At 40.8% G+C, this 24,019-nt stretch overlaps 2 protein-coding genes and 1 pseudogene across 3 annotated transcripts; 1 reads left to right on the top strand and 2 right to left on the bottom strand.

Annotated features, from left to right (window-relative positions):
• Positions 1–1,440: 1,440 nt before the first annotated feature.
• On the bottom strand, positions 1,441–10,009 carry LOC306753608 (clathrin interactor 1-like; the record flags this gene model as incomplete). The annotated part of the gene is made up of 12 exons (XM_079237497.1): positions 1,441–2,001; positions 2,159–2,342; positions 2,810–3,126; positions 3,709–3,786; positions 3,919–4,000; positions 4,092–4,302; positions 4,627–4,795; positions 5,406–5,630; positions 6,081–6,189; positions 6,517–6,613; positions 6,934–7,038; positions 9,969–10,009. 12 exons carry the CDS (start codon positions 10,007–10,009, stop codon positions 1,619–1,621), a joined length of 2,001 nt encoding a protein of 666 aa, XP_079093623.1. The 3' UTR covers positions 1,441–1,618.
• Positions 10,010–13,888: 3,879 nt separating this feature from the next.
• On the top strand, positions 13,889–17,825 carry LOC306753614 (pinopsin-like; annotated as a pseudogene). Its single transcript has 5 exons — positions 13,889–14,231; positions 14,758–14,932; positions 15,541–15,712; positions 15,808–16,041; positions 17,615–17,825. The product of its transcript is annotated as a pinopsin-like (transcript).
• A 293-nt stretch (positions 17,826–18,118) lies between these two features.
• On the bottom strand, positions 18,119–23,571 carry tpst1l (tyrosylprotein sulfotransferase 1, like; the record flags this gene model as incomplete). Its single annotated transcript, XM_079237502.1, has 5 exons — positions 18,119–18,686; positions 19,661–19,862; positions 22,263–22,516; positions 22,683–22,841; positions 23,164–23,571. The coding sequence occupies 5 exons, from the start codon at positions 23,569–23,571 to the stop codon at positions 18,651–18,653; spliced, it is 1,059 nt and encodes a 352-aa protein (XP_079093628.1). The 3' UTR covers positions 18,119–18,650.
• Positions 23,572–24,019: the final 448 nt, after the last annotated feature.

The raw sequence follows: 24,019 nt of genomic DNA, 5'->3' as shown, positions 1-24,019 counted from the left end.
AGTAAACTAACAAAATATTAAACTAATAACTATGGAATAATTCCTCTGAGAGTAACAAAATAAAGATTTGGTCATTTGGAGTACAGTGCCTCAGAAAATGACAATAGGCTCTGCTTAGCTGTTTGCACATCAAACTGAGACAACCTTACCCATAAAGAAAGTCACATACTCATTTATTCTTTTCTCACGCACACACTTCACTCAAGAGCCCCCACACCCATTAGATTGGTCTGGCCTTAGAAATAATTTATTAAAACTCAGCTAACAAAAAAAAAGTCCTCCAATGTATCTAATCCATGTGAATATTTTATAGTACACAGTTTGTGAGCTGCAGGCTTACAAACATTGTTTGTAATTAAAAAGGTACATCCCGGGTTGACCCACACATTCTGAGGTGAGCCACTTGGGAAGAAGTACAGAGGATTGTAATGTTCAGTCTTGTAGATGGTGACCATCGTTGACCCTCTCATCCCGAAGCAAAGTTGGCAAATACTTAAAAAAAACAAAACATTATCCTGTACCCCTATCCATAAACAGTGTCTGTATGAAAAAATACAATACAGAAGAGATCTGTGTGGGTAAAAAAAGCAACGCTTAGATAAAGTCGCGTGTCCTACAACATCATTGCATCAAAAGAAACTATCATTGACTAGTATTCAAAATAAAATACTGACTTAACCTTTTGTCAGGCAATAATCTGACAGAGGCATTCAAATGGAAAGTAGAGGAACATCGTCACTTTTAATGAACTGATTATTGTAATATAAAGAGCCCAACAGTATTTTAGGGACATTTGTTCTGAGCAGTTAAAGGTTTCACTTTCACTCATGTTGTCTTTTAAACATCAATAAAACTACATTACATTGAGTTAATGTGAACTGCTTCAGTCCTGATAAAAAGAGGAGAGGGGAGGAAGAGGATGTAATATGCAATTCATCCTCCCTAATATGTCTCAAGAATAAATACGACCAGACAGTGTTATCCCAAGGCATAGACCCAGTCTGCCCTCTGCTGGAGGACCAGAGTATGGATTCGGTATGCACCAGCAACATTTTGTAACCGTTATACTGTTTGCACAAAGAGTGACAGAAAGTAAAAGATGGCAATAATGCAATGGCTTACATTTTACGATTAAGTTTGGTAGAAATTATTTAAAACATATCTCATGCCAAAATGTAAAATTAAGACATCAATGCCATTTTTATTGGAGTTAATTTAACTGATTGATTCTCTGTACATTTACAGGGAAAAACAATTACCTTTTTGCAGTGATTTCTTTGTGAAGGAGGTCATACTGTAGTTCATATATAAAAGCTGCTAAAGATGAGGAGCTTTTCCTCACAGGAAAGTAATGACTCGCGGATGTGGGTTGACAGCTTCCCTGCTCTTCAGGTGTCCTCTGTGTGACATAAATTCACACATCAAATGGGTGAAGGGCCGCAGTTGGCACTCCCCCTACCTCCAAGATCATGTCAACAGACTGGGATCACTGGTGCCAGCTCACCAAAGACAGCAGAGAGAGAAACATGCAAGGTTGTCTTCAAGTACAGCAGTCCTCTGGTTCACACTCTCAAAATGTCAGACATGCACACTCACACTCACACACATTTGTACTCCTTCATTTCCCAAAGCTGCCAAAGTTAGCGAAGGCATCCTGCTTGGGTGGAACCACGGCTGGGGTGATGGTGTGTGCTAGGCCCACCCCCACTCCTGGCACTCCCATGCCAGCCATACCACCCATCATCACTGGAGTGGCCATGCCCATATTCATGCTTATGTTCATTCCCATCATGCCTTGGTTTACAGGAATTCCCCCCATCCCCATGGTCCCCGTGGTCATTGAAGGGGGCATACTCGAGGCCAAGGAAACAGGCATGCCCATCGTCATTGCGTTGCTTGCCATCATGGGATTGGCTGGTGGTCTGCTGGGTGCAACGTGGGGCGGGGAGCTGAGGTTCAGTCCGCCGAAGCTCTGGGTCAACAGGTTAACCGGAGGTACTCCTGCACAGACACATATGGACAGGGAGGAGTTAATCCACTCTGTTCAACCACTTGGGCTGTTCAGAGAGTTACACTGACCTTCTTTTTTTTTTAAAAAACAATTAATATATACTGTATACAGTATATAGAAAATGAATCGCAGTGTGGAAGACAATACCTTGTTGCTGGATGATATTGTTGAGTGTGGGCGGTGTCTTAGTGGGGTTGAGGCCTGCTGATAGGAAGTCCAGACTGATGTTGACGGAGGGGTCAGACCAGGTTGATCCTAATGATCCAGGACTTCCAACACCAACCTTCTGCTGCTGTCCTATGGGCTGCTGAGATGACATGCCTCCCAAGCTCTAAAATGAATACAACATATTTTACACACAGAATATAGTTTTTCCTGACATAAACAAGAAAAAAAACATACTGTTAAGAACCCAAAATCAAAAACAGAAAGCAATTAACAGCCTCAAAATAGTTTCTAACCCTTTATATATATTGAAAATTGGAATAAAAAGCATTCTTTAAGGGTGCACTGACATAAATCTTTGATTACCTTTCACATTTTCTTTTGATACATTGTATATAATTAAACCTAACCCTTACCTAACCTAATCCACCAGATCTGCACCACTAAATCAGAGTCAGACATGTTATTGTTAATTTTCATGGCACTATTTAGACTATTAACTGGACCATTTATTACATACACACTGGACGCTACTGGGTTATTCTTTCAGTGGAATTCATTATCTTTAACATTTTCAGATTTTCATACAGTTTGAGACAAACTAGTCCTCCCTGTGAAATATACCGTACCTACCTGTTGAGAGCGAGAAAGGGGCATGGTTGGCATTGCAACAGAGGCTCCTGGCATTGCACCTCCCAGAGAGAAAGTCATGCTCTGAGAGGCACTCAGTGTTGTATGTGGATTGGTTAGTTGATGGTTTACTCCACCCATCAGGTCAAAGAGCTCGGTAGAAGATGTGGCAGTATTAGAGGCTGGTACTGTAGTTGACTGGACGCTGCCAAACAGGTCCGTGACAGGCTGGGAGGGACCAGACCTCGACGAAACTGGTGTATTGGCCGAGAAAGCGTTCCAATCCCCAAATTCTCCATTTCCATTGGATGGTGCAGCAGCTGTCCACAAGAGAGTTGTGGAATGTTTAGTTGTGATTGTAACATTCATCTTGGATGTTGACAGAAACTGTCCCACTCCTTCACTGTGTCCTTAATTTATACTCATATTCTACGAATCCAAACCCCCAAAAAGTCTAAATAACTAACTACATGGCTTTTTTTCATGATGGACTTTCACACTTAACCCGTTTGGTTCAGCAAGATAGAAAATAGTCATATTTTAGTAGAAAACATTTTGATTATAACTCATGAGCAATAAGCATAAAAGACTAACAGAAATTAGGACAAACGTATGCTAAAATGCGGTGAGAGGAGCAAATGTCCTGGTTCGTATAATCATTGGAACCCTGGTGTGAAAAAAACAACTACTGTGCCAAAACCTCCTTCAAAAGGAGGGTCTTGGTTCACAGAGACTCTGGTACGGTGTGTTTGTGATGTGAAATAAAAAATAAAAAGACCAAACACTAAGATTAAACAATGTATAGTTTCCCACCTTGGTCCGAACCACATTAACCAGACTACAAGTCTGAAAGCACCTTCAGATTACCACAGGAAGAGCTTAGAGAGGCAAAACAGGTTTACCAGTGGAAGCTGGGAGGCTGGCAGAGGCTGCAGGAGAGGAGAAGTCAGCAAAGCCACCAATGAGGTCTGAAGTGCCACCTGGATGGAAGGACACACACATGTATGTATTCATGAACTCTTGTCAACAACACCACCCATATTTTAAAACCCACCTTCTTGGCCTTCATTTCTTTCATATCTTTCTTTCTGTGTGTAAAAGTGTGTAACTACCTGTTGCAGTGCTCTGATTGGATAAAGGGTCAATCACGAGCAGGTCAGCTAGACCGCTACTGGAAGACTGCCTGGCTGATGACTAAAGATAGAAATAAAAAAGACAAGTTGATTAAATGTGTACTCTTGAAAAGGTATCTGACATTTGGAAAAGCGCAAGTGTTTGTGAGTACCTTCTCCTCTTGGTCTCCAGTGTAGTGGGCTGCAGCGCCCAGGTCCAACGCCTTGCCGCTCGTTACTCCGCTGCGTTTCCGCGTGGTGGTGGTGGTGGTTTCCGTTGCTTGTGTGATTTGGATGCTCTTTGTCGTGACAGTTTCCTCCTCATCTTTGAACTCAAGGGTTTCCTGCCTGCCGTTTCTCGATACTCTGTCCTCCTCGTTGTCACTATGGCAACCAGACACAAAGAAGAAGCAGTGTTTTGTTTCTTTGCAATTATTATAAGTCTGTGCGTTTTTGTTTATGTAATGGATGATCCAAGACACAAAGGCTTAAATAATTTAAACACATGAGCCCTCTGACGTGCAACAAGTAGGTGCATTATTTTGATTTGTGCGATAGCACCACTGTTTCCAACCAAGTAAGCATGTTGAGTTACTTCAGTATACACCTGTTGGCCAATTTAAAACAAGCATTTTTTCAGACAATTCAGAAAAATAAATATGTATTATGTAATATGTATAATTGTGCAGGAGGACATCGTACGTTTACCTGATTCTGTCGGGCGAGTCATCTCGTTCCTTCTTCCTGAACTTGTTAATTGTGTCGTCGATGGTGCTGCCTATCTTGTCACTGATCTCTCCGAGCTTCTCACTGAAGGGGAAGGCTCCTTTGCTCTTATCCCAGTCCTCATCCCACTTACTTCGATCCAACTCATTTGCTGGAAGGAAGAACACAGAAAAGGACAGAAAGAGAGAAAGAGCATGACTTTTGAACTTATAACAAATATAAGACACCAAACCAACAATAAGATTAGAGCTGCCGATAAATAATTAGAATTTCTGATTAATTGTTTGGTCTATAAAATGTCCCTCCGAACACACCGTAATCAACACATTGTAGAAGTTGGACCTGGAAAATGTTTTGCATTTTTGATTGATAAGTCTCTCAAATGATCAATTTAAATAATATTCTCACACACCAAACATACAAAGTTAGGATGCTGTTTCAGATATTTTAAGACATGATTGGGCCATTTTTTTTAGACATGTATAAACTTAGTGATTAATCAACTAATCAATAAAACAATATGACAAATTCCTTGTTATTACTGGAATTTCAAGTTTGATTCAAAAAGTTCCTCTAATTCATTTGAATTCTGCTGGGTTTAGATAGGGAAAGTTATTATTAGCAATTTAATCCACATCTCACTTGAGCTGTCAAAGGAAACGTAGTGAATTACTTACGGGTCTTAACACCACCGCTGCCGCCTCCTCCTCCTCCTGCGCTGCTGCTGCCTCCTCCTCCTCCTCCTCCTCCTCCACCACCACCACTACCACCTCCTCCTCCTCCTCCTCCTCCTCCTCCACCACCCCCTTCTTCTCCTCCTCCACATCCTCCTCCATCCATACTGTTAGAGGAGACTCCAATGTATTTATCTTTGTTCTTCTTGGCTTTCTTCCTCTCATCTCTCAGTCTGTCATCGTCCTGGATGAACTCCACCATCTCCTTCACCTTCTGACGCACATTGATGCCCTGATCCTTACCATTCTCATCTGGACAGACACACAGAAAAGTAAAACAGGAGGACTACTGGCCAGACTGACATTTGTTGGAGACAGTAACTTTGGTGACATTCTGACCTTCCATGTAGTGTCAACCGCTGTGTAAAGGCAAGGTGTCTTTAAAATTAAATGTCAGCTAATCCAGGACATTTGCAGAGACTTTAATTGTCCAGAGAGGCTCAATCATAATGTTTTTGGTTACTTTCCTCTTGAACCATCACCAGGTCAAAATGTATTTTTGTGCGAAAGAATGATCAAAATCAAATGGACAGATTGAAGTTTTGCTGTACACACTGTATTCATTCTCCTCAGAGGAATGAAACATTCTACTTTGGTTACTCAGTGATCTTTCTGATAGCGTCTGATTTGCACACAAGTGATTTAAAAGTAAAGAATAAGAAGAGAAAGAGCTAGCTAGCTAATATGTATTCAGAGACTCACCAATTAAGTGGTAGTTTTCTAGAGATCGCAGGTCGTAGATGTGTTCTCTGGCACTGGTGACGACTCTTTCAGACCCATTCCTGATCAGGTAGGCCAGCAGCAGTAAAGCCTGGAAGAGGGGGATAGAGAGAGCTAGTCAGAGACGTGATAAGAGACTATGCAGGGGATGTAACCAGAACCACACGGGGCGGAATCACCTTTCGTAAAAATAATTTAAAGTCCTACTCTTAAACTCGTCTTAATTATGCTAAAAAAAAAAATCAAAACAAACTCATTCTTCCTTTATCATCTTTGCATATAAGTATGTGGGTAGGATTCAAGAATGTAGTTGATAAGCACTTCCCTGAGCTGCACAGTACAACACGACACATATACAATATAAGCACACACACCTGGGAATCACCCGACTAACCTGCCAACCAGAGTGTGACCATACCTTGTAGACTCGTCTCCAGTTTTTCTTGTTGTCCTTAAGCATCCTGGTCCACAGCATGTTCATCACCTCTGGGAACTGCTCATACATAAAGGTAGATCTGCACAAACACACAGTAAAACATTATATTGTGCTGGAAAAACCCATATAGGTAATCCAACGTATAATTAGGTCAAGTGTTACTCGTCACAAACACACAGTAAGACATTATATTGTGCTGGAAAAACCCATATAGGTAATCCAACGTATAATTAGGTCGAGCGTTACTCGTCTTCTGAATATAACTCTTTTTTTCTTCTAAATAAAACAATTTGTGTGCAGGTGTGTCTCATAACACAACACAGCTTACCTGCTACTTTACTGATAATTTACATGTATTCGCATGCACATACTGAAACTGTGTACGTGTGTTACGCATACTTGGCTATTTCTCCCATTAGTTGACCGGAGGGTCCCCAGGGGTCGTCATTGGTGGCCTCTCTCACCTTGGACTCGATCTCCGAGTAGTTCATCACCACATTAGTGCTGTTGACACAAACATTTATTTTCTTCATGATTACTCCAGTAACATATCTGTATTACCATCAATATTTTAATCATATAAAAGTGACACCATTCTGTTGACTTATTGTGAACACAGAGCTTTTTATTGTCAGTCTTTCGATCAGTCCGCCTTGCTGGTTATCATCAAATGTTCTGTGCTGATTCCCTTCACACGGCACTCAACCCATTTCCAGAGGTCAAGCGGACCAAAATACAGACAATCAAAAGCCCACACATTGATATATTTACACAGTAGAACACACACACAAATTCAATGAAGGGGACTCTTAAATGACAAACAATCCCTCTTGCCATCAGAGCGTCATCATCGTGTCTAACTTCTACACAATGCAGATGTCCCTACTGCTACACCTCACTCATGCAGCACACACACATACTAACGCTGACAATAACTTTGGAAAACCGAATTATCACAACAAATTTATGCAGGTGTCATAATAGACAGTGAAATCAAGGAAGACCATGTGAATCTCAGCTCACTGAATTATGAATGACCGCTTTCTAAAAGCCTGTCTCGACCGCTGCACTTCAAAGGTCCGGCATGCAGACATACATGTGTGAGCAAATCAGCAAGGTAAACACAGCCAACACTCCCCATCCGCAAGGTCTGCATCCTCTACGGTTTGTTTTTGTGGGCTCACAAGCTGCTGTTTGTTCTCCTGTGTGCATGTTGCATCTTTTGATGGGCGTGGCTTGCTCTACAGACACCTGGCAAAAAAACACACAGCCAAAGCACTGCAACGTGAAACACATCTCTCTCTGCCACCACATCCCTCCTTCTTCTTTAACTGCCATTTTTCCCTTTATTTTCTGCTCCTCGCGTCTGCCAATCTCACGTTCCCATCATTACTCTGTCATTCCACAGCACCTTTCCTCTCCGTCTCGTTCTCCTCTGAGCTCTGCCACCCTCCCACCAAAAGAAAATAAGAGGCATCTTCAGTACAGGAGCTGCCACTGACTGTGGTATTGTCAGCAGATAAGACTGACACACACAGCAAGAACACCATAATATCGTGACTCTTAATCTGTAGGAAAAGCAAGGCCACCGCTGCAAGCTCTATTGAAGTAGATCAATAATAGAGTGTATTCATCATGCCCAGCCAGGCACAACCTACAGCTGATGGGAGCTGGTGTCTATTACTCCATCTAAAGCTCTGTTGAGCTCTCCATCTGTGTACTTCTGTCGAGTATATTCGATTGTCTTATTTCTTTTCTTCAGTCTGCTCACTCATCTTTCCTTCATGCAACTTTCTTCTATCTACTTACTCTTTCTTCCTTCTCACATTTGCAATATAATTGTTTTTTTAATGAGCGGCAAAAATCTTCTATCATCATAGTCATTTCATATCTCTATAACGCTATATAATCATGACAAAGCATGCTTTCTGGTAATTCAATAAATTAATAGTCTAAATGAAATAACCACATAGTATTTTCTCATTTAATTAAGAACTTTAGTGCAAAATGATATACAATTTTCTGCTAAATTTGAGTCAGTATGTCCCATTTATACAACGTAATTCTGGGTAACAATATCTCAATATATATTTTTTTGACAATAAGATTCCATTGAAATATGATAATTTACAATTTTGAAGTATTGGCCAGCCATATTTTGCACTGTTTTTATGAGATGAGGTTGTTCTTTCATCAGTCAACATAATGACTCTAACAATGTGTATAGTAAGTTCATTTGAGATTAGTTTGAACTGAACCAACATTATTAATGACACAAATGTCATTACAACTGTATACTGTTGATGTTTTACCTTAGTCCAGTCTATTTCTTTGTAAGTAGACCGAGAGCAAAAAACAAACAAACAGTTAACCTTCTTCTTTGTGGGCATATACTTAGTCAATAAAGATGATCCTGGTTATTATTACTCTATGAAACATATGATCACAGCGTTCTTTATCAAGCTGATTTTATTGTATCTCTCACAAACCTAGTCGTCCAGATAGTGACAACATCCTCATCAAAAGTTGTTTACTTATTCAGTATAAAGACCCATTACTAGAAACCGGTGTACATACTCTACTTATGTAAACAAACTAAAAGCATCAGTTCATCTTCCAATTTGTTGTGGGTTTTGGTTTATTCAGTAAGCCTCTTGGAACAAACCGGACAGGGAGCTGTTGTTCTCCCCCTCCTCCTGTTAGTGTATAATTACTATACCCCTGCACACTATACTTACAACAATATATATCACAAAGAAGCACGCGCTGTCTTGTGCTCAGATAAACAACATGAAGTAGAAAAGGCTGCAACATCAGCATCAGCTACAAACGTATGATCTGTTTCTCCAACCAGCTTTGTTGCCTTAGTTGTCAGGGGCCATAGGCTTCGGTCGAAACATCGTTGGTCGCTAATTGGCAGGAAATGTACTATCCGCAAAACAATATCTTGCCTCTCTGATTGCTTCGCTTTTTACTCGGGGTATACTGTCAGGTGGACGCATGGTGGAGGTTGCAGGTATCACCAGGTCGACACAGGGCGTGATTCTGCAGCGGCACCGACACAAACACTACACAGAGCCGATATGGGATGCGCGATGCTAGCGGAATTAGCTAACTGGGTAGCTTTCATTGTGGGTCGTAAATAAACGAATCGACAATGTGCAATGTTGTCTCTTTCGCCCCACGCTGTGTGAACAAGTGATGGAAATGTAGAGTGGGACAAGCCATCGCAAAGCACACGTCTCTATTTATGCCACAGGGTTGAAGATTGGCAGCTAGCCAGCTAGTCGGGGCTAACAGCTGAGGGGCTATCGCCGTGACGTCACGGCCTGTATCCGTTGCTGATGCTGCCCGGCTAACGTTAGCCGGTTAGCATAGCAGCCACTTAGCGGTTTAACTCGTGCAGACGGCTCCGCCTGCTCCTCCGTACTCACGCTTTGTCCACCAGCTCTCGGACTTTCCACATATTCAGCATCTCCGCACGGAACTGCGGGCTCGCAGCCTCGATAACTGCGTCGCCCCCGTGTCTCTAGGCCCCGCAAGACAGATGAGGTGTCCGGTTACAGACGACAAACCCCCCTACTCCTCTATTAGCTCCCGTAGTACAGCGGCTGCTGCGGTTAACGGTTCGCCCCCAGTTGCTACGGAAACGTCGTTCTCTGTCTACGTCACGGGAGCGTCGAGATGGTCCCTCGCTCGCAGACTGTTGTATCATATGTTTATGTATCATATCATCATTTATCATATGTTTATGTATGTTTCATATGCTTCATATATATCATAATATATCATATGTTTATGTATCATGTTTCATATATTTCATATGTATCATATATGTATGTTTCATATGTATTATATGTTTTCATGTATCATGTATATGTATCATGTGTTTCATATGCATGTGTATCATATGTAGGTATCATATATTTCATATATATATATTTGGGCCAACGTCTTCTTACGAGCAGAGTATATCTTCATGAGGCTCTGCTGATTTATTTCTAATCTATTTCTAAATTTTCTTTAAAAAATGACATGTTTCAGGCCACTGTGTCTAAAAACATTGGTATCTACCCTTTAAAACCCACTATGTGTAACTTTAGAATTTAAAATGTAAACGTATTGTTCCCTCAATGATAGTTGACTGCCTCTGTGTTGTTAAAGACATTTAAAGTTGTTTTGACTGATGACTGATGATTTAAAATCCAAATTGTGTGATCATGAATGTGTTATTCATAAAAGATAAAAGTTTGGTTTTGATGTGTCCATACACACATGTGTACATTAAATAAAAAAGGTTATAGGTAAAAACGAATATATACTAAAATGAATAGGGATGAGAAGAAGGAAAATAAGAGAAAAGAGATGAAATATATTTCACACAATAAGAAAATATCGCCCTCCAGTGGCACACGTTAAGTATTACATCAAAGTGTGCTTACAGACCTTGCAGTAAGTAATTTTACTTTTCAGTGGGAGGATGGGCTTAAACATAGTACAACAACAACAAGTACTTTTGTTGTTGTTGAGATTTCATATAATTTGTATTATGTATTCAAAGTATTGTTTGTTATAAATCTCTATTTATTTGACTGAAATGATCACACTGGAAAACACTATGAGGCTACACAGCTAGACTAAATAAGGATTCAAATACACAATTATTTATGGATACATAATTATGTTGGCGTCACGGTGACCATGTACAATATCTAAATCCTGTCAGGAATTATTTATGGGGGCGTTGAACTGATGAATTGTGAAGTGATGGATTCAAATTCTTCATGCTAAGAAGATGCGCCCATTCCGATTATTTGGTTCAAATTCACAATCTGCACAAGAGTGATAGCAGTTTATGTCAAACATATGATTCTAAAATGGGCCATTTGGAGTATTTCTACACTGTGGTACACTTTAAACAATCTGAATACTTCTTCCCCCACTGTTCGGGGCAAACAGGACTGTCTGTTTCCAAAATACAAAATATCTGTTAAGTTTAAAACTGAACAGTAGAAAACATACTAAACTAATCATTGCTCATGATGATTTATTGTATTCATTACACACAAAGGTTTGTTCTATCGCAGTTCATCGATAACCATACTTTTTGGTATAAAATAATGTGTTTTATATTGACAGTAAGTCTGATATTTATTCCTATATATATATATATATATATATATATATATATATATAACGTATGAGGGGATTACTTGAAATACAGTGGGTTAAAATGCCTTATTTTGTTAGTGTTACAATCGCCCGCAATCACTGTTACAATTGCCCCCTTGGACTTCTTTATTAATGATTTAATATCAATATATCTTGTCCTCATTAGTGAAAATATATCAATTATATTATGAATTAATGCACATATATGTTTCGCATACATCACAAGATAAACTGTGTTTAGGCTTTGATTTATATAAAGTGAAGAAAGTGTTACAAGAGGATCAACATGACCCGCGTCTGGCTCGTTTCAATGAACGTGTGTGTGGTAACAAGTAACATTGTCACGCCGGAGCACTAATGAAAGAACCCAAATGCACGACCCGAGGCAGAGAGTAAAGTTCACAAGAATTCCTTTATTGATAAAGGTAATATTGCAACAGGATAGAGTCTCTGGAGAAGGACCGCCGAAGGTTCTCCCGATGTAACTGGGGAGGGACTGAGGCCGGTCGGCAAGGCTCTGACCCGCTGTGGTGAGAGCAGCTGTCTCACTCAGGGGAGAGTAGAATCGCCAACGTAAACAGTCCAGGGTCATTCACAGGAAGGCAGTCAAACTCGGCAGAGGTACAGGCAGGGATCGGGCTTACTCGGAAACGAAGGGACGTCGGAATCAGAACAGGATATCAGGCAGGAAAAACGCTGGTAAGTTGACTCACAGGTGAAGAAAAACGAACTGGCAACGAGACAAGTGAAGCACAGAGTATATATACACACTGGGAGGGGAGTTAACGAGACACAGGTGAAACACGTCAGGGCAGGGAGAGGTAATCACACATGAGGAAGTAAAGACAGCAGACATGACACAGGAGGATGATTTCAAAGTAAACCAGGAAGTGACAAGACAACAAAATAAAAGCACTACCGTCTAGTGACGGTTGTGACAAACATCAAGGTTGGCAAACACCCACATCTTGCTTGGTCATATAAGATCATAAGAGCAGCCGACTCAACCAATTCATGTAAAGTTTTAGAGTCAAATGTATTAATTACCATTTTCGAAGTGCTTTGTATACACTAGTTAAGTAAGGTGCTAAGGAATAGACTATTTCGGCAAATCTTTTCTTAAAAGTTATACGAAAAAAAATGAACAGGGTCAAAATCACCAGCGTTTAAAAATACATGCAGAATTCAAAGTTGTATTTCTACAACTTACTTGTGGAATCTTTTGCTCTAAACGTAAATGAATGATTGGAGGGTTTTCTTGCCTGTTCATTAGTGTCAGCATCTCATCGGTTAATGCTGCCAGCGTCAGTGTGTTCTTGGCTCATCCTCTGAGTCAACCACAGCTTGTATTATTGATATGTTGGCTCAGTTATGTAGGTCCCCAATCTGGTCTAGAAATAACGGAACAGAATAAAGTGTCAGAGTGATGGTCATCTCCATGCAGGAAAACGTCATCTTGTGAATCTCTGTTTGATTGTTTCTTTCATTCTTTCTTTGTGGCAGTGTCTGTGATCTTATTGAAGGTTTGGATACGTTTTTCACTTTCTATTTTTTTTAAACTGTAAATAACTGTGATTTAGTCATTGGCTAATGTGTTGAAACTGTTTTAAAATCTATATATTGTATTGTCTCAAAATATGTGTTCATACTATTAAGATAGTTTTACAAAAAAAGTGATACTGATCTTATCTTTTAAATAAGTGAACACAGTGGGGTGTTCAAATATGGAGCAACTCATGCATATTGATGACCAAAGTGTAAAACCTTGTATCTGCAAAATGATCCAGGAAAAGTGGGGAAACTATATCTGCACTTTGTGTATTTTTGTCTTTCTGTATTTTTTTGTATTTTGTATCATGTATCCTTAACAAATATAATTCTGCAAGAAAACAACACTTTTTTTTGTATTCTCCAAAAAAAAATTCAGATAGGAGATTTTACTCTTCAGCCATCTGAGGAAGATAACGTTCTCTCTCCTCCCCACTTCATATTTAAAAATCTTGAAGTATTGTGTTTGTACTCAATGCGCTGAATAGTGTTGTTGTTGTTTTCCCCTAGTGTGGAAACTCCCCCACTGAATTAGCAGGTAAAAAACAATCCTTAATCTCCAACGTTTAATTGTCTTTCTTTGTTTCATGACGCGCCCCCATGTCTCTGGTTTGAGTCACTCTACCAGCTGGCCATGGTTGTCCTCCTGCAGCAGAGCAACAATCTCAGCACCGGGCACAGCTCCGGGTCGGACCCCGCGGGCGCGGCGCTGGGCCGGGCGGGCCACACCGCGGCGACCGTGGCTCTGGGCTTCATCCTGGTCCTGGGCTTCCTCGGTAACTTCCTCGTGCTCATGGTGTTCTCGCGCTTCCCCGGGCTGGTGAGTCCGGTGAACGTGCTGCTGATCAACATCAGCGCCAGTGACATGCTCGTCTGCATCTTCGGGACTCCCCTAAGCTTCGCGGCCAGCGTTCGCGGCAGGTGGCTGACCGGGTCTTACGGGTGCCGGTGGTACGGTTTCTCCAACGCGTTTTTCGGTGAGTTATTGAGGAGATTTGAAACTCCTCGATGAAATTGAAAAAAATAATGTGGCTTCAAAATACCAAAAGTAAAAGCAACATAACCAATTTCAGAATAATAAGCTATTATAATTATTGATGCATTACATGCAATGCATTTATTGTATATATCACCTTAATGTTGCAACATTCTGTAAATATAACTGTGGCATATGAATTGTATGTGAAATGTCCATAAGAAAAAACTGAGAGTATAATCATTCTGTAAAATAGACAATGTAAGGGTAATATTATGATATTGTAATATACTAATAATGACTAACTTGTTAGCAGGATTTAAATTACAGATATTTGAATACTTTAGGTAGTTTAATCTTTAACAATAATATAGCTTGAATATGTTTTGGATGCCAAATTGTAATCTGCAAATTCAACTGCAGCAGATAAATGTAATAGTACATTAATCAGGCTAATAAATGGAGAGATGGTTGTCTCTGTCTAACTGTTGTCCTATACTGAATGAATGTGTGTCTCTCTCTGTCAGGTATCGTATCTCTGGTGTCTCTCTCTCTGCTGTCTTTGGAGCGGTACTCTGCGGTGCTAGGCAGAACCCACCTAGGCTCCGAGCCCTCTCAGTACCGCCGGGCCAGGCTCGCTGTAGCGGCCTCCTGGCTCTACTCACTGATCTGGACTCTGCCACCGCTGCTGGGCTGGAGCAGGTCTGTACTGCCCCAGTATTAACCCATCATTTCACTCATTATTAGATCAATCATTCTCTTATTCAGACTGATGCTGTTAAAACTATAGGAATGTTTAGTCACTTGAATAAAAAGTGAATATAGAAATTAGTGCCGTAAAAGAAAACAACTTAATTAAGCCACACGTTTTGGTCATCTGCAAATGTTCTACCTAACTTCACAATGTGACTTACTGAGTTAATATGCCATTTATTTTACGGGCAAATGATAATCAGTAATCTCCTGAAAGAATGAGAAGGTAAAATGTTAATTTGTTTATTTGAGGAACCTTATCTCAAGCCTGTCTCAAAAGAGACAAATTGGCATTAAAATTAAGAAAGGGCTTTTCAAAGTTATTGGCATTTAACTGAGTTTTGACAGCCAACTGGAAAATATTATAGTGCAGAGAAAAAAAATAGCATGTAGGGGAGGTGTCTGCCATCTTAACATGAGCAACTCAATAAAATAAAATGAGTCCATTCCATTTCTCAGTTCCAAACAGAGATAATAAACACATCCCAACACATCAATCAATAATGTTAAACATGCAGCAGAAGAAATCAGAGCATATGTTGTGTGTTGTGGAGCAGCTACGGGCCGGAGGGTCCCGGCACCATCTGCTCCGTTCAGTGGCACCAGCGCTCGGCCGCAGCTCGCTCCTACATCTGCTGTTTGTTCGTCTTCTGCCTGCTGCTGCCGCTGCTGCTCATGTTCTTCTGCTATGGGAGGATCCTGCTGGCTGTGCGAGCAGTGGCCAGACAGGTGAGCATGTGGAATGACCTTTGACCCCTCAATAATATGTGACGTCTTTGTGCGTCCACCAGTGTTTGTGAAAGCGTCTATGTTTGTTTGTCCAGGTCACCAGGATCAATCGGTCCTCAGCTGAGCGCAGGGAAGCCCGTGTCCTTCTAATGGTGGTATCCATGGTGACAGGCTACCTATTGTGCTGGATGCCATACGGTGTGGTGGCGATGCTCGCCTCCTTTGGACAGCCCGGCGTGGTGCCGCCTGCTGCCAGTTTAATCCCGTCCCTGCTGGCAAAGACCAGCACCGTCCTCAACCCTGTTATTTATGTGCTGCTCAACAACCAGGTACCAACTAACCCCTGTAAATATCTGACACAAAGTCATCCACCATCCTCTAAATGCCATTTGCTTTAATCAACTAAACTCGGATCAGGAAAAACTTCTCCAAATAAAGATAGTAAAAAACCCTTTCACAGGGAAAAAACGGAAGAAACCTGAGGGAGAGCAACAGAGGAGGATCCCTCTCCCCGGATGGATAGAAGCAATAGATGTCTTGTGACCAGAACGAATAACGTAACAGAGCACATTCAATGAATATATGAAATTATTCATATAATGAGTAGTAGGCATGGACCACGATCCAGATAACCACGATCCATGACAAAGTTGGTTTGCTGAACCATAGTATATAACTTTGCAACGCAGCAAAATCTCTATTTAAATATGTTTTTATAAGTTTAAATCCAATATAAATAAACAATTTAGCCCGCTACATCGTTGGACTCACAATGGAGTTTTAAAAAAAGGATAAAAATTAATGCAGCAGGAGCAGAGACAACATTTTCTTCCTTGTCAAAACCTGGCGCCCACATTACTCACAATGCAACTTGAGGTTTTTTGGACATTTTGGTGTGTTATGCTAATAATGGCCGATTCAGCCTTGAGCTGCCAGCCTTAAACATAGACGAGGAGCAGCTACAGAAATCTGGTAAGCTCACTTCTTTCTACCTCTGTAGTCTTCAGTCCGAACCGACATTGATTCAAGTTATCAGACTTCACGCAGATCCCTCTGGAGAACCAAATGACTGAACACAACTTTTGGTGGCATTTCTCTTTAATGATCACGTGTCCTTACATACATTTTACCTGTTGCTCCTGGCTTTGAAATGATTTTTTGCACACATGGGTTAAAGCTGTAGTCCTCCATCTCTCCCATTGAAGAAAGGATCTCTTTACAGCCAGGATGGAAAGGAGGAATGATTATGATGTATGTGAACATCATTTTAAGACAGACTTGAGAGAAAACCCCCCACATTAATAATCGTAAAAAATAGTAAAACATTTGTTTTCATTTGAATGAACTGTAAACACTAAATTTGTTTTAATTTGCTCAAACCAATCAGCAGCAAGTGACAAATGTGTCCTTCAAGAATCATGTTCAGTCATGTTCAGTCACTGTAGTCGACTTGGGACAACCTTCATAAGCCTTTAATGTCACCTACACTTATTGGTATGTCTGTCATTGTTTTTCATGGGTGTAGCTAAGCAGCTTTTATTCTGCCCACAAAGCTCTGATTTGGTTGATTGTGTCTCCAGCTCGTGGAAACAGGCATCACTGGGCACAACGTCAGACCTATTTGCATTGCTGAAGATGTGGGAGGAGATTCAGAGGTACTCTGAAACCAGGCTAGAATTAATTAACTTGCCTGCTTTGCCCAGCTGGCAATCCAGCCTTGGCTTGTATCCCTGCCTTACCCGGCACATTTCGCCAACAACTATCCTCTGCGATTACATCCCACCTCATGTAGCTGAGGAAGAAACATTTCCTATCTTCTTGCTCGGACATCTGAATGTAACTTCTGATTCTGCATCATATTCATTATGCTCCCTCAACCTCCTCTACTTGTGTGTCTCTCAGTTCTCCAGGTGTCTCCTGTACATGATCAGGTGCAGCTCAGAAGCCCCTCCCACCCAAGTTAACCATACACTGCCCAGCAGAAGGGGCGTGTGGCGTCGAGCTCCCCACCCACCAACAGAGGAACCAAACACAGTGCATGCCATGTTCAACATCCAGAGACCAGCAGGTACAGCGGCCTGCTCTGCTGCTCGTGGCTCAATATGCAACATAGAGGGCAAAGGTCACTTTAGCTCAATGATCATATTTTTCTCTTTATCACTAAGCAGCCCACTCAATTGCACATTTACATTTGTCACATTAAAGTCAAAACAAGTTTGACCACATGTAACTTTGGACATTATTTCTACTGAACCATCGAAAATTAAGGGTGACGTGATGGCAAACTGTATGTCAAAAAACGTGTTTGTGAGAGGGCGGTGAGGCTCAGCTGTCTGTCAAATATGCACACACAGCAATATGAGTGAGTAAAACAAAAATACGTAGACCTCATTAGATACATAAAGAGACATTTAGATTAGTTTTTATTCATGACCAACAATATACAACAATAAAAAAACAATCAATTCAGAATGAACAACTTTAGATTACTGAATGAATGGTCAACATCAAAATAATTTATTAAGAAAATAAAAGTACATCTTTAAAAATATACAGTCATTATGCTTCATGAACACTGACTGAAATCTCAGTAAGTGAAATATTAGTCTAAAGTCACATTTGTGCTGAATCATACAACTTTACAGACATATAGAAATACTTTCAGGTACGAGCAGAGAGGAAGTCAAAGTGCAGCGTAATACTGTCGGTTCCCCTGTCGAGCAGGTAGTCCACATGAGATATAAAACCCAAACCACTTGATGAGTCGCTCTACAGTGTTCAGACACTAACACTGCACATTAGTCTTACAAACAATCCAAAAATACACATGGGACACTTTCCAAATTTTCCTGTGAGGTGTAATTACTGCTGAGCTGGAAGTCTGTCTTTAAAGTGCATCAATATCGTGGAGCACCGGAGCAGAACTTTTCTCTTTCGTTTAACTGGGGTGTGGCGTCTCTGCTGATTTCAAATTCTGTGGAAAGCAAAGACACAACGTTCTAGTTAGTATGACTGGAATTTAAAAGCTGAAAGAGAAAATTAAGAGGATGTGTGATTGTAAATCACATCAAAACTGCATCCTCCAACTGTGGTGGCTTTGATTCATCTTGACAACTTGAAAAATAAAATAAAAAGTGCAATACACGCGGAATTCAGAGCATTAATATCGTCAAGATGATCTGAGTGGGAAATAATGTTGTTGTTCCTATTTGGGGTAGTGGTTAAAGCTGGATCTATAGTTGGTTATTAAGGGGTGACGTACTACGCTTCAGGGTTACAGCAGCGACAGACATGTGATGTGTGCAAGAACTAAGCTGCTGGTGTTTCCCTTGGACATTGTGAAGAGTAAAGACAACATTATGGAAGTTGAAGAAAAGTCTTCTTTCTTTTCAGTACCACACATATTTGGCAATCTTGTTAGTTTTTTGATATTAAAGTATCTTTAGGAGTCATCAGTTTCAGTTATTTTTGATTTTATGCTGATTTCAAAACAGAATTAATAGATCTGCAACACTAGCTTTATGTATATTTAGAGCGGCTGTGGCTTATTACTGGTGTCCTCATTTTCAAAGGGGTCAACTTGCAAAACCACAATTGTCATTGTAAACTCTGGTGAACACAATCTCTGGCAACAGGAACATATTTGTTTTGGTGCGTGGTTACATAAACGCCAGGTGAAAATCTGTTGTGCCAAACCACACAGTTGTTTAATCAATAATAATAATAACTTATTTAAAAAATAATTATTCATTTTTAAGTAATTAATCAAGATGAAATAGATTTAATGTATGATGACCATTCATCACAAGTCTGATTGAACAACGTATTTAATTTTCCTTTAAGAAAAGAAAAGAAAAAAAAAAAACAGGGTATTTTTCTTTTTAGAAAAGTAAAAAAAAACAACGACCTGTGATTCTGTTCTTCTTCAGATCAGTTTTTTAACCCCACCTGTGAGTAGTTGAACAGCGACACCATGGGCTCCGATCTCGTGTAGTCGGGAGGGTTGGCGTGGGGGTCGTAGCCCAGGCGAGCCAGCATGGGGGCGATTTCAGCCATGTCGCTTATCACGTCAGAGGGAATGTGACCGACCCACTTGGAGAGGGCATCTGTGTTCACCGGCTTCATCACCTGGTCCGTGGAGCGCTCCACCCTGCACACAAACACACCTTTAGCTCATGTGTTGTGTGTTCGTAATGCTACGAGTTTCATGGAGGAGAAAATGTTCTGAACTAATTATGTAACTTGTAATTAGTCACGGAAGAGAAGAAAATGAAAACAATTCAAACATTTGAAGTGAAATCTAACACATTGTTATATTGCTGTGTTTCATTGTTATGTATGCATTTACTGTGTCCATGAAAATCATGTTCATGAATATTAAAAATATATATATATATAATCATCATGTTTTAATTAATTATTTCTTTGTTTTATTTGGGCATTTTAAATCTTCCATACATCTCAACCTGCCCACCCTAAATAAGTACATTTGTACGCAAGCTTGGATACACGATTCAGAACCACAACATGCCACATTTTGTGAGAATTTACATTTCTGAGGAGGTTATAAAACATTTGGGTGACTAATATTGCACCAATCGTTGCATAACTAATCAAAGTAAGGGTGCTAATTCTCTCAGATTGTGGACTCATTCCTTCAAATACACGCCAGGTTTTTTTTCCAGTTTGAAGCAGCCAAATTCCCACCAAATCCCCGAGGCTTCTGCCCTGCGAAGAGATGCTCTATTTGAATCCTGACAAATAAGAAATAAGAAAAACTTAACTGGATTGATTGAAAGCTTTACTTGATGTTAAAATGTTTGGCTGCTTAAGATGAAACTAGTGGATCAGTGGATTCATAATAGATGACTTGTGTGTTCATATCTAGCTCTCGCTTTGAGCTGCAGTTCAGTTCAGTGGAGGAAAAAACAACATAATATACTTAAATATTCACTCATGACGAACCTTGATGGTGCAGGTCAGTGAGGTCTATAGTATATGTTCTCGGTGATATTTCCTGGATTTGGTTTACTGAAACAAGGTGGAGTTTACAGTCTCTAATGAATTCTCGCACATGTTGTGTTTTTATGGATACTTAAGATGCATCTTCAGAGTTTTTAGGCATTAAATATATCGATATGAAATATAGGGATTTTGTGTTTTCCCAATACAATGATCTATGTGGCATAGTGGAGACGGATTTGATGCAGCAGTTAGAGACCTTTTTTTGGTTCTCAAAAGTAATCTTAATACTAATTCTAAATTCCTGGCTACGCCCCTGTTTAAATGGGGTCATTTTAAGTCTTTCTAAGGATAGCTAGCAAATTATGCATGAAGGTACAACATAGACTAGTGGTGAAACATTTAGTCCATTCAATTAGTGAAACCACAAAAAAAACAAATCATCAACAATTCAGATAATTAATAAATCAATCAAAAATGCTTCTCAGTCTACTATGACAGTCTTTATGGTTTTAGATTGTTGGTTCTTTAAAACCAGCTGTTGGTTTTGTACGACATTTTACCATTTTCTTACATGAACAGAAATCGATACTAAAAATAATTGTTAGTTGCAGCTTTAGAAAAGACAGTCATTTTCCTTAAAGACAAGCAGGCGTTTTGAGTATTTAGTTGTTAATAACAAAATTAACTTTAAAGCCTGTAGTCTTAAAAACACATCCAAAACGTCCCAAAAAGTGTTTTATTCAACAAACATTTGTACCTTGCGGTCTGAGCGTCGTCTACTCTGGCAATAGTTTTTGTCAAACACTATTTCTTGGAAACGTAGGGAGACACAATGTAGTATAAATAACTGGTAGTTTATTAAAGTGTATGAAGAAAAAAAAAAGAGTATAAAATAACAACGTAGTTGTGGAGTGATTCCACTGACCCTGGACTCTGACCCCTAGAGTGGACAGGGCGAGTAAAAATAGATTTCCTCTCGATCGATCTATACGCTTTAAATTACCTGTGTCGCATCTCTTTCATCCACATCCTGTCACATAACACAAGACGAATGGCAAGAAGATAATATTACAAAAATCCTGGCCAAAATATAAATCAATCTTTAATCTTTATATTTAAAAAAATATATACATCGCTAAAAGTAGAGAACTTCAGATTTATATATGATGTTATATAAGATTTTGTCATGAACAAGCAGCACAGATTTAAGCAAATTCTGCCACAGCAGCTCAGGAATGTGTTGAGTTGACTGACAGACAGAGAGAGAAGAGTGAGAAGTGAGAATCACAGCTGCCTTTTAGCAGCCTGTCAGATATTACACCTGTAATCCTGAAATATACCTCAAAGCCAGTGAGGTGGGAATTCACAGGAGGAATAATAAAGCCGAATGAAACACACAGACAGATGAAGATCTGTAAACATGCAACACTTATATTGACTTCAACATACATTTGAAAAAATGTCTTGCCTCTCCAGAAAATCTGTAAAACCTCAGCACATGAAACTGAAACTATCTGCATTGTCAGGTACCACTAGAGTTGACTTGGTGTGCACTCACACACACAGACAGATTTCACACACTTACTTGGACAGAGACACACCACCAGCCTTCCCAATCAGCTCTTCGTGGTGCAGCACTGATGGGTCCCACTGCAGCTCCAGGAAGTGAAGTAACTTCCTCATTTCCTCCTCTGTGTGGAGGACGAGCTGCTCGTAGCGGACGGGCAAACATCTGGACTCCCCAGCGGCCTGGCACTGGCTGAACATGGTCTCCACCGCGCTGCTCCACTTAGTCAGGCAGTCCTTGTAGCTGGTCAGGTCAAAGCCGGAGATGGTCACCTGTGAATGGAGGCAGCACGACAAGATGAACGCGAGAGGCTGATCACAACAGAGAGCGAAACACAGAATGGAAAATGTATTGTGTCTCAACGGCTGTTTGGAAACATGAGCCTGTGAGGAAGTTCGTCTGATCGCATCCCTGATAAGAGAAAGAAACCCAGCATACCTTGCGTGATATCATGGAGTGGACGGTTGCCCGTCCGTCTCGTACCATGAGCACAAATTTGGCTTTTGGGAAGATGTGTGACAGATATGAGAGAGACTTCAGGGCGAACGGGTCCTTGTTGCAAAGGCGAAGTGCAGGCTCCCCGTGGCCGACTATCACCTGAAACACATGGAGGGAATGTTACAACAAGGAACACCACAGCTGCTACATGCAAACCATTCCTAAATATAAATATATATGTAATGCACAATAACAGAGATGAGCATCCGACAACCAGAGACAAATAATTCATTGATTAATCAATAAAATAACAGATAATAATGAGAAAAAAACCCTGCATATTCTGCCTAATATCTACATTGAAATATGTACAACAGCTTTTAATAACCCTGTGCATGCAAACGCATCATCCGGAAGCTGAAACATTCTTTCCACACACAAACATGTAGATGAACAGGTGCAGAGGCACCGATCAGCTCACCTCTAACAGGAACGCTCGCACGGCTGAGTCCAACACCTGGTCGGTGACGCCGGCCTCGTCCAGTCGTATCCTCTCCTTCACCGAGCGGCTCCAGGTGGCGCGCATGGCCAAGAGGCGGGGAATCACTCGGGTTTCTTCCCCGCACCGAACAGCATTGTGGGCATCCAGCATGACGCGCATTAGCGTGGTGCCGCTCCTGGGAAAGCCTCCGATGAAGATGAGGGGCGTGTCTTCAGGGAAATGTTCATTCAGGGATAAGCTGTGATTGGCTGAGCCCATGTTGAGCTCCATCCACCGGTACCGATGGCTTTTCGGAGGGCAATCTATCCCGCTCATGCCCAGGTAGATCAGGGAGGCGGAGCAGAGGAGCATGCAGCCCAGCAGCAGGCTCGATTTGGTGTTCCTCATGGTCCAGATTCAGGGGGACATTAAACTATTTTCGGGGGCGCCGGAGGCCGGAATCAGATGTGAATGCAGCGACCTCTTAAATTTCAGCAAAGCTCAGTTCCAGATTTAGTTGCACACTGAAAGCCTGGATGAGTGAGGATGACTGCGAGAAAAACAGCTGAGAGGATGCTGAGGAAGGCCAGGAGAGTGGAGTGTCCTCTGGAAACTCCTCACACCTCTGCAGCTCCTCAGCCCTGTTGTCCGACAGCAGGCTCTAGGCCTGCTGCGCTCCGCTGCCAACCAAGTCTCTTATCCATCTCTCCTAAAACATGAGAAGAGCACTTCAAGACAAGAACTGCAGCAGAATCAGTTGATGTTGCTTCCAACCAAATACAGAATGCGTGATTTCCCAACTTGCCAAGTAACAAAATAATCATCATATTTCAAATTTCAAATAAGTGAGTAACTC

The sequence above is a fragment of the Taurulus bubalis genome (assembly GCF_910589615.1).
Source record: "Taurulus bubalis genome assembly, chromosome: 2".
NCBI classification, from domain to species: Eukaryota; Metazoa; Chordata; class Actinopteri; order Perciformes; family Cottidae; genus Taurulus; species Taurulus bubalis.
This window is presented reverse-complemented; position numbering and strand designations above follow the sequence as displayed.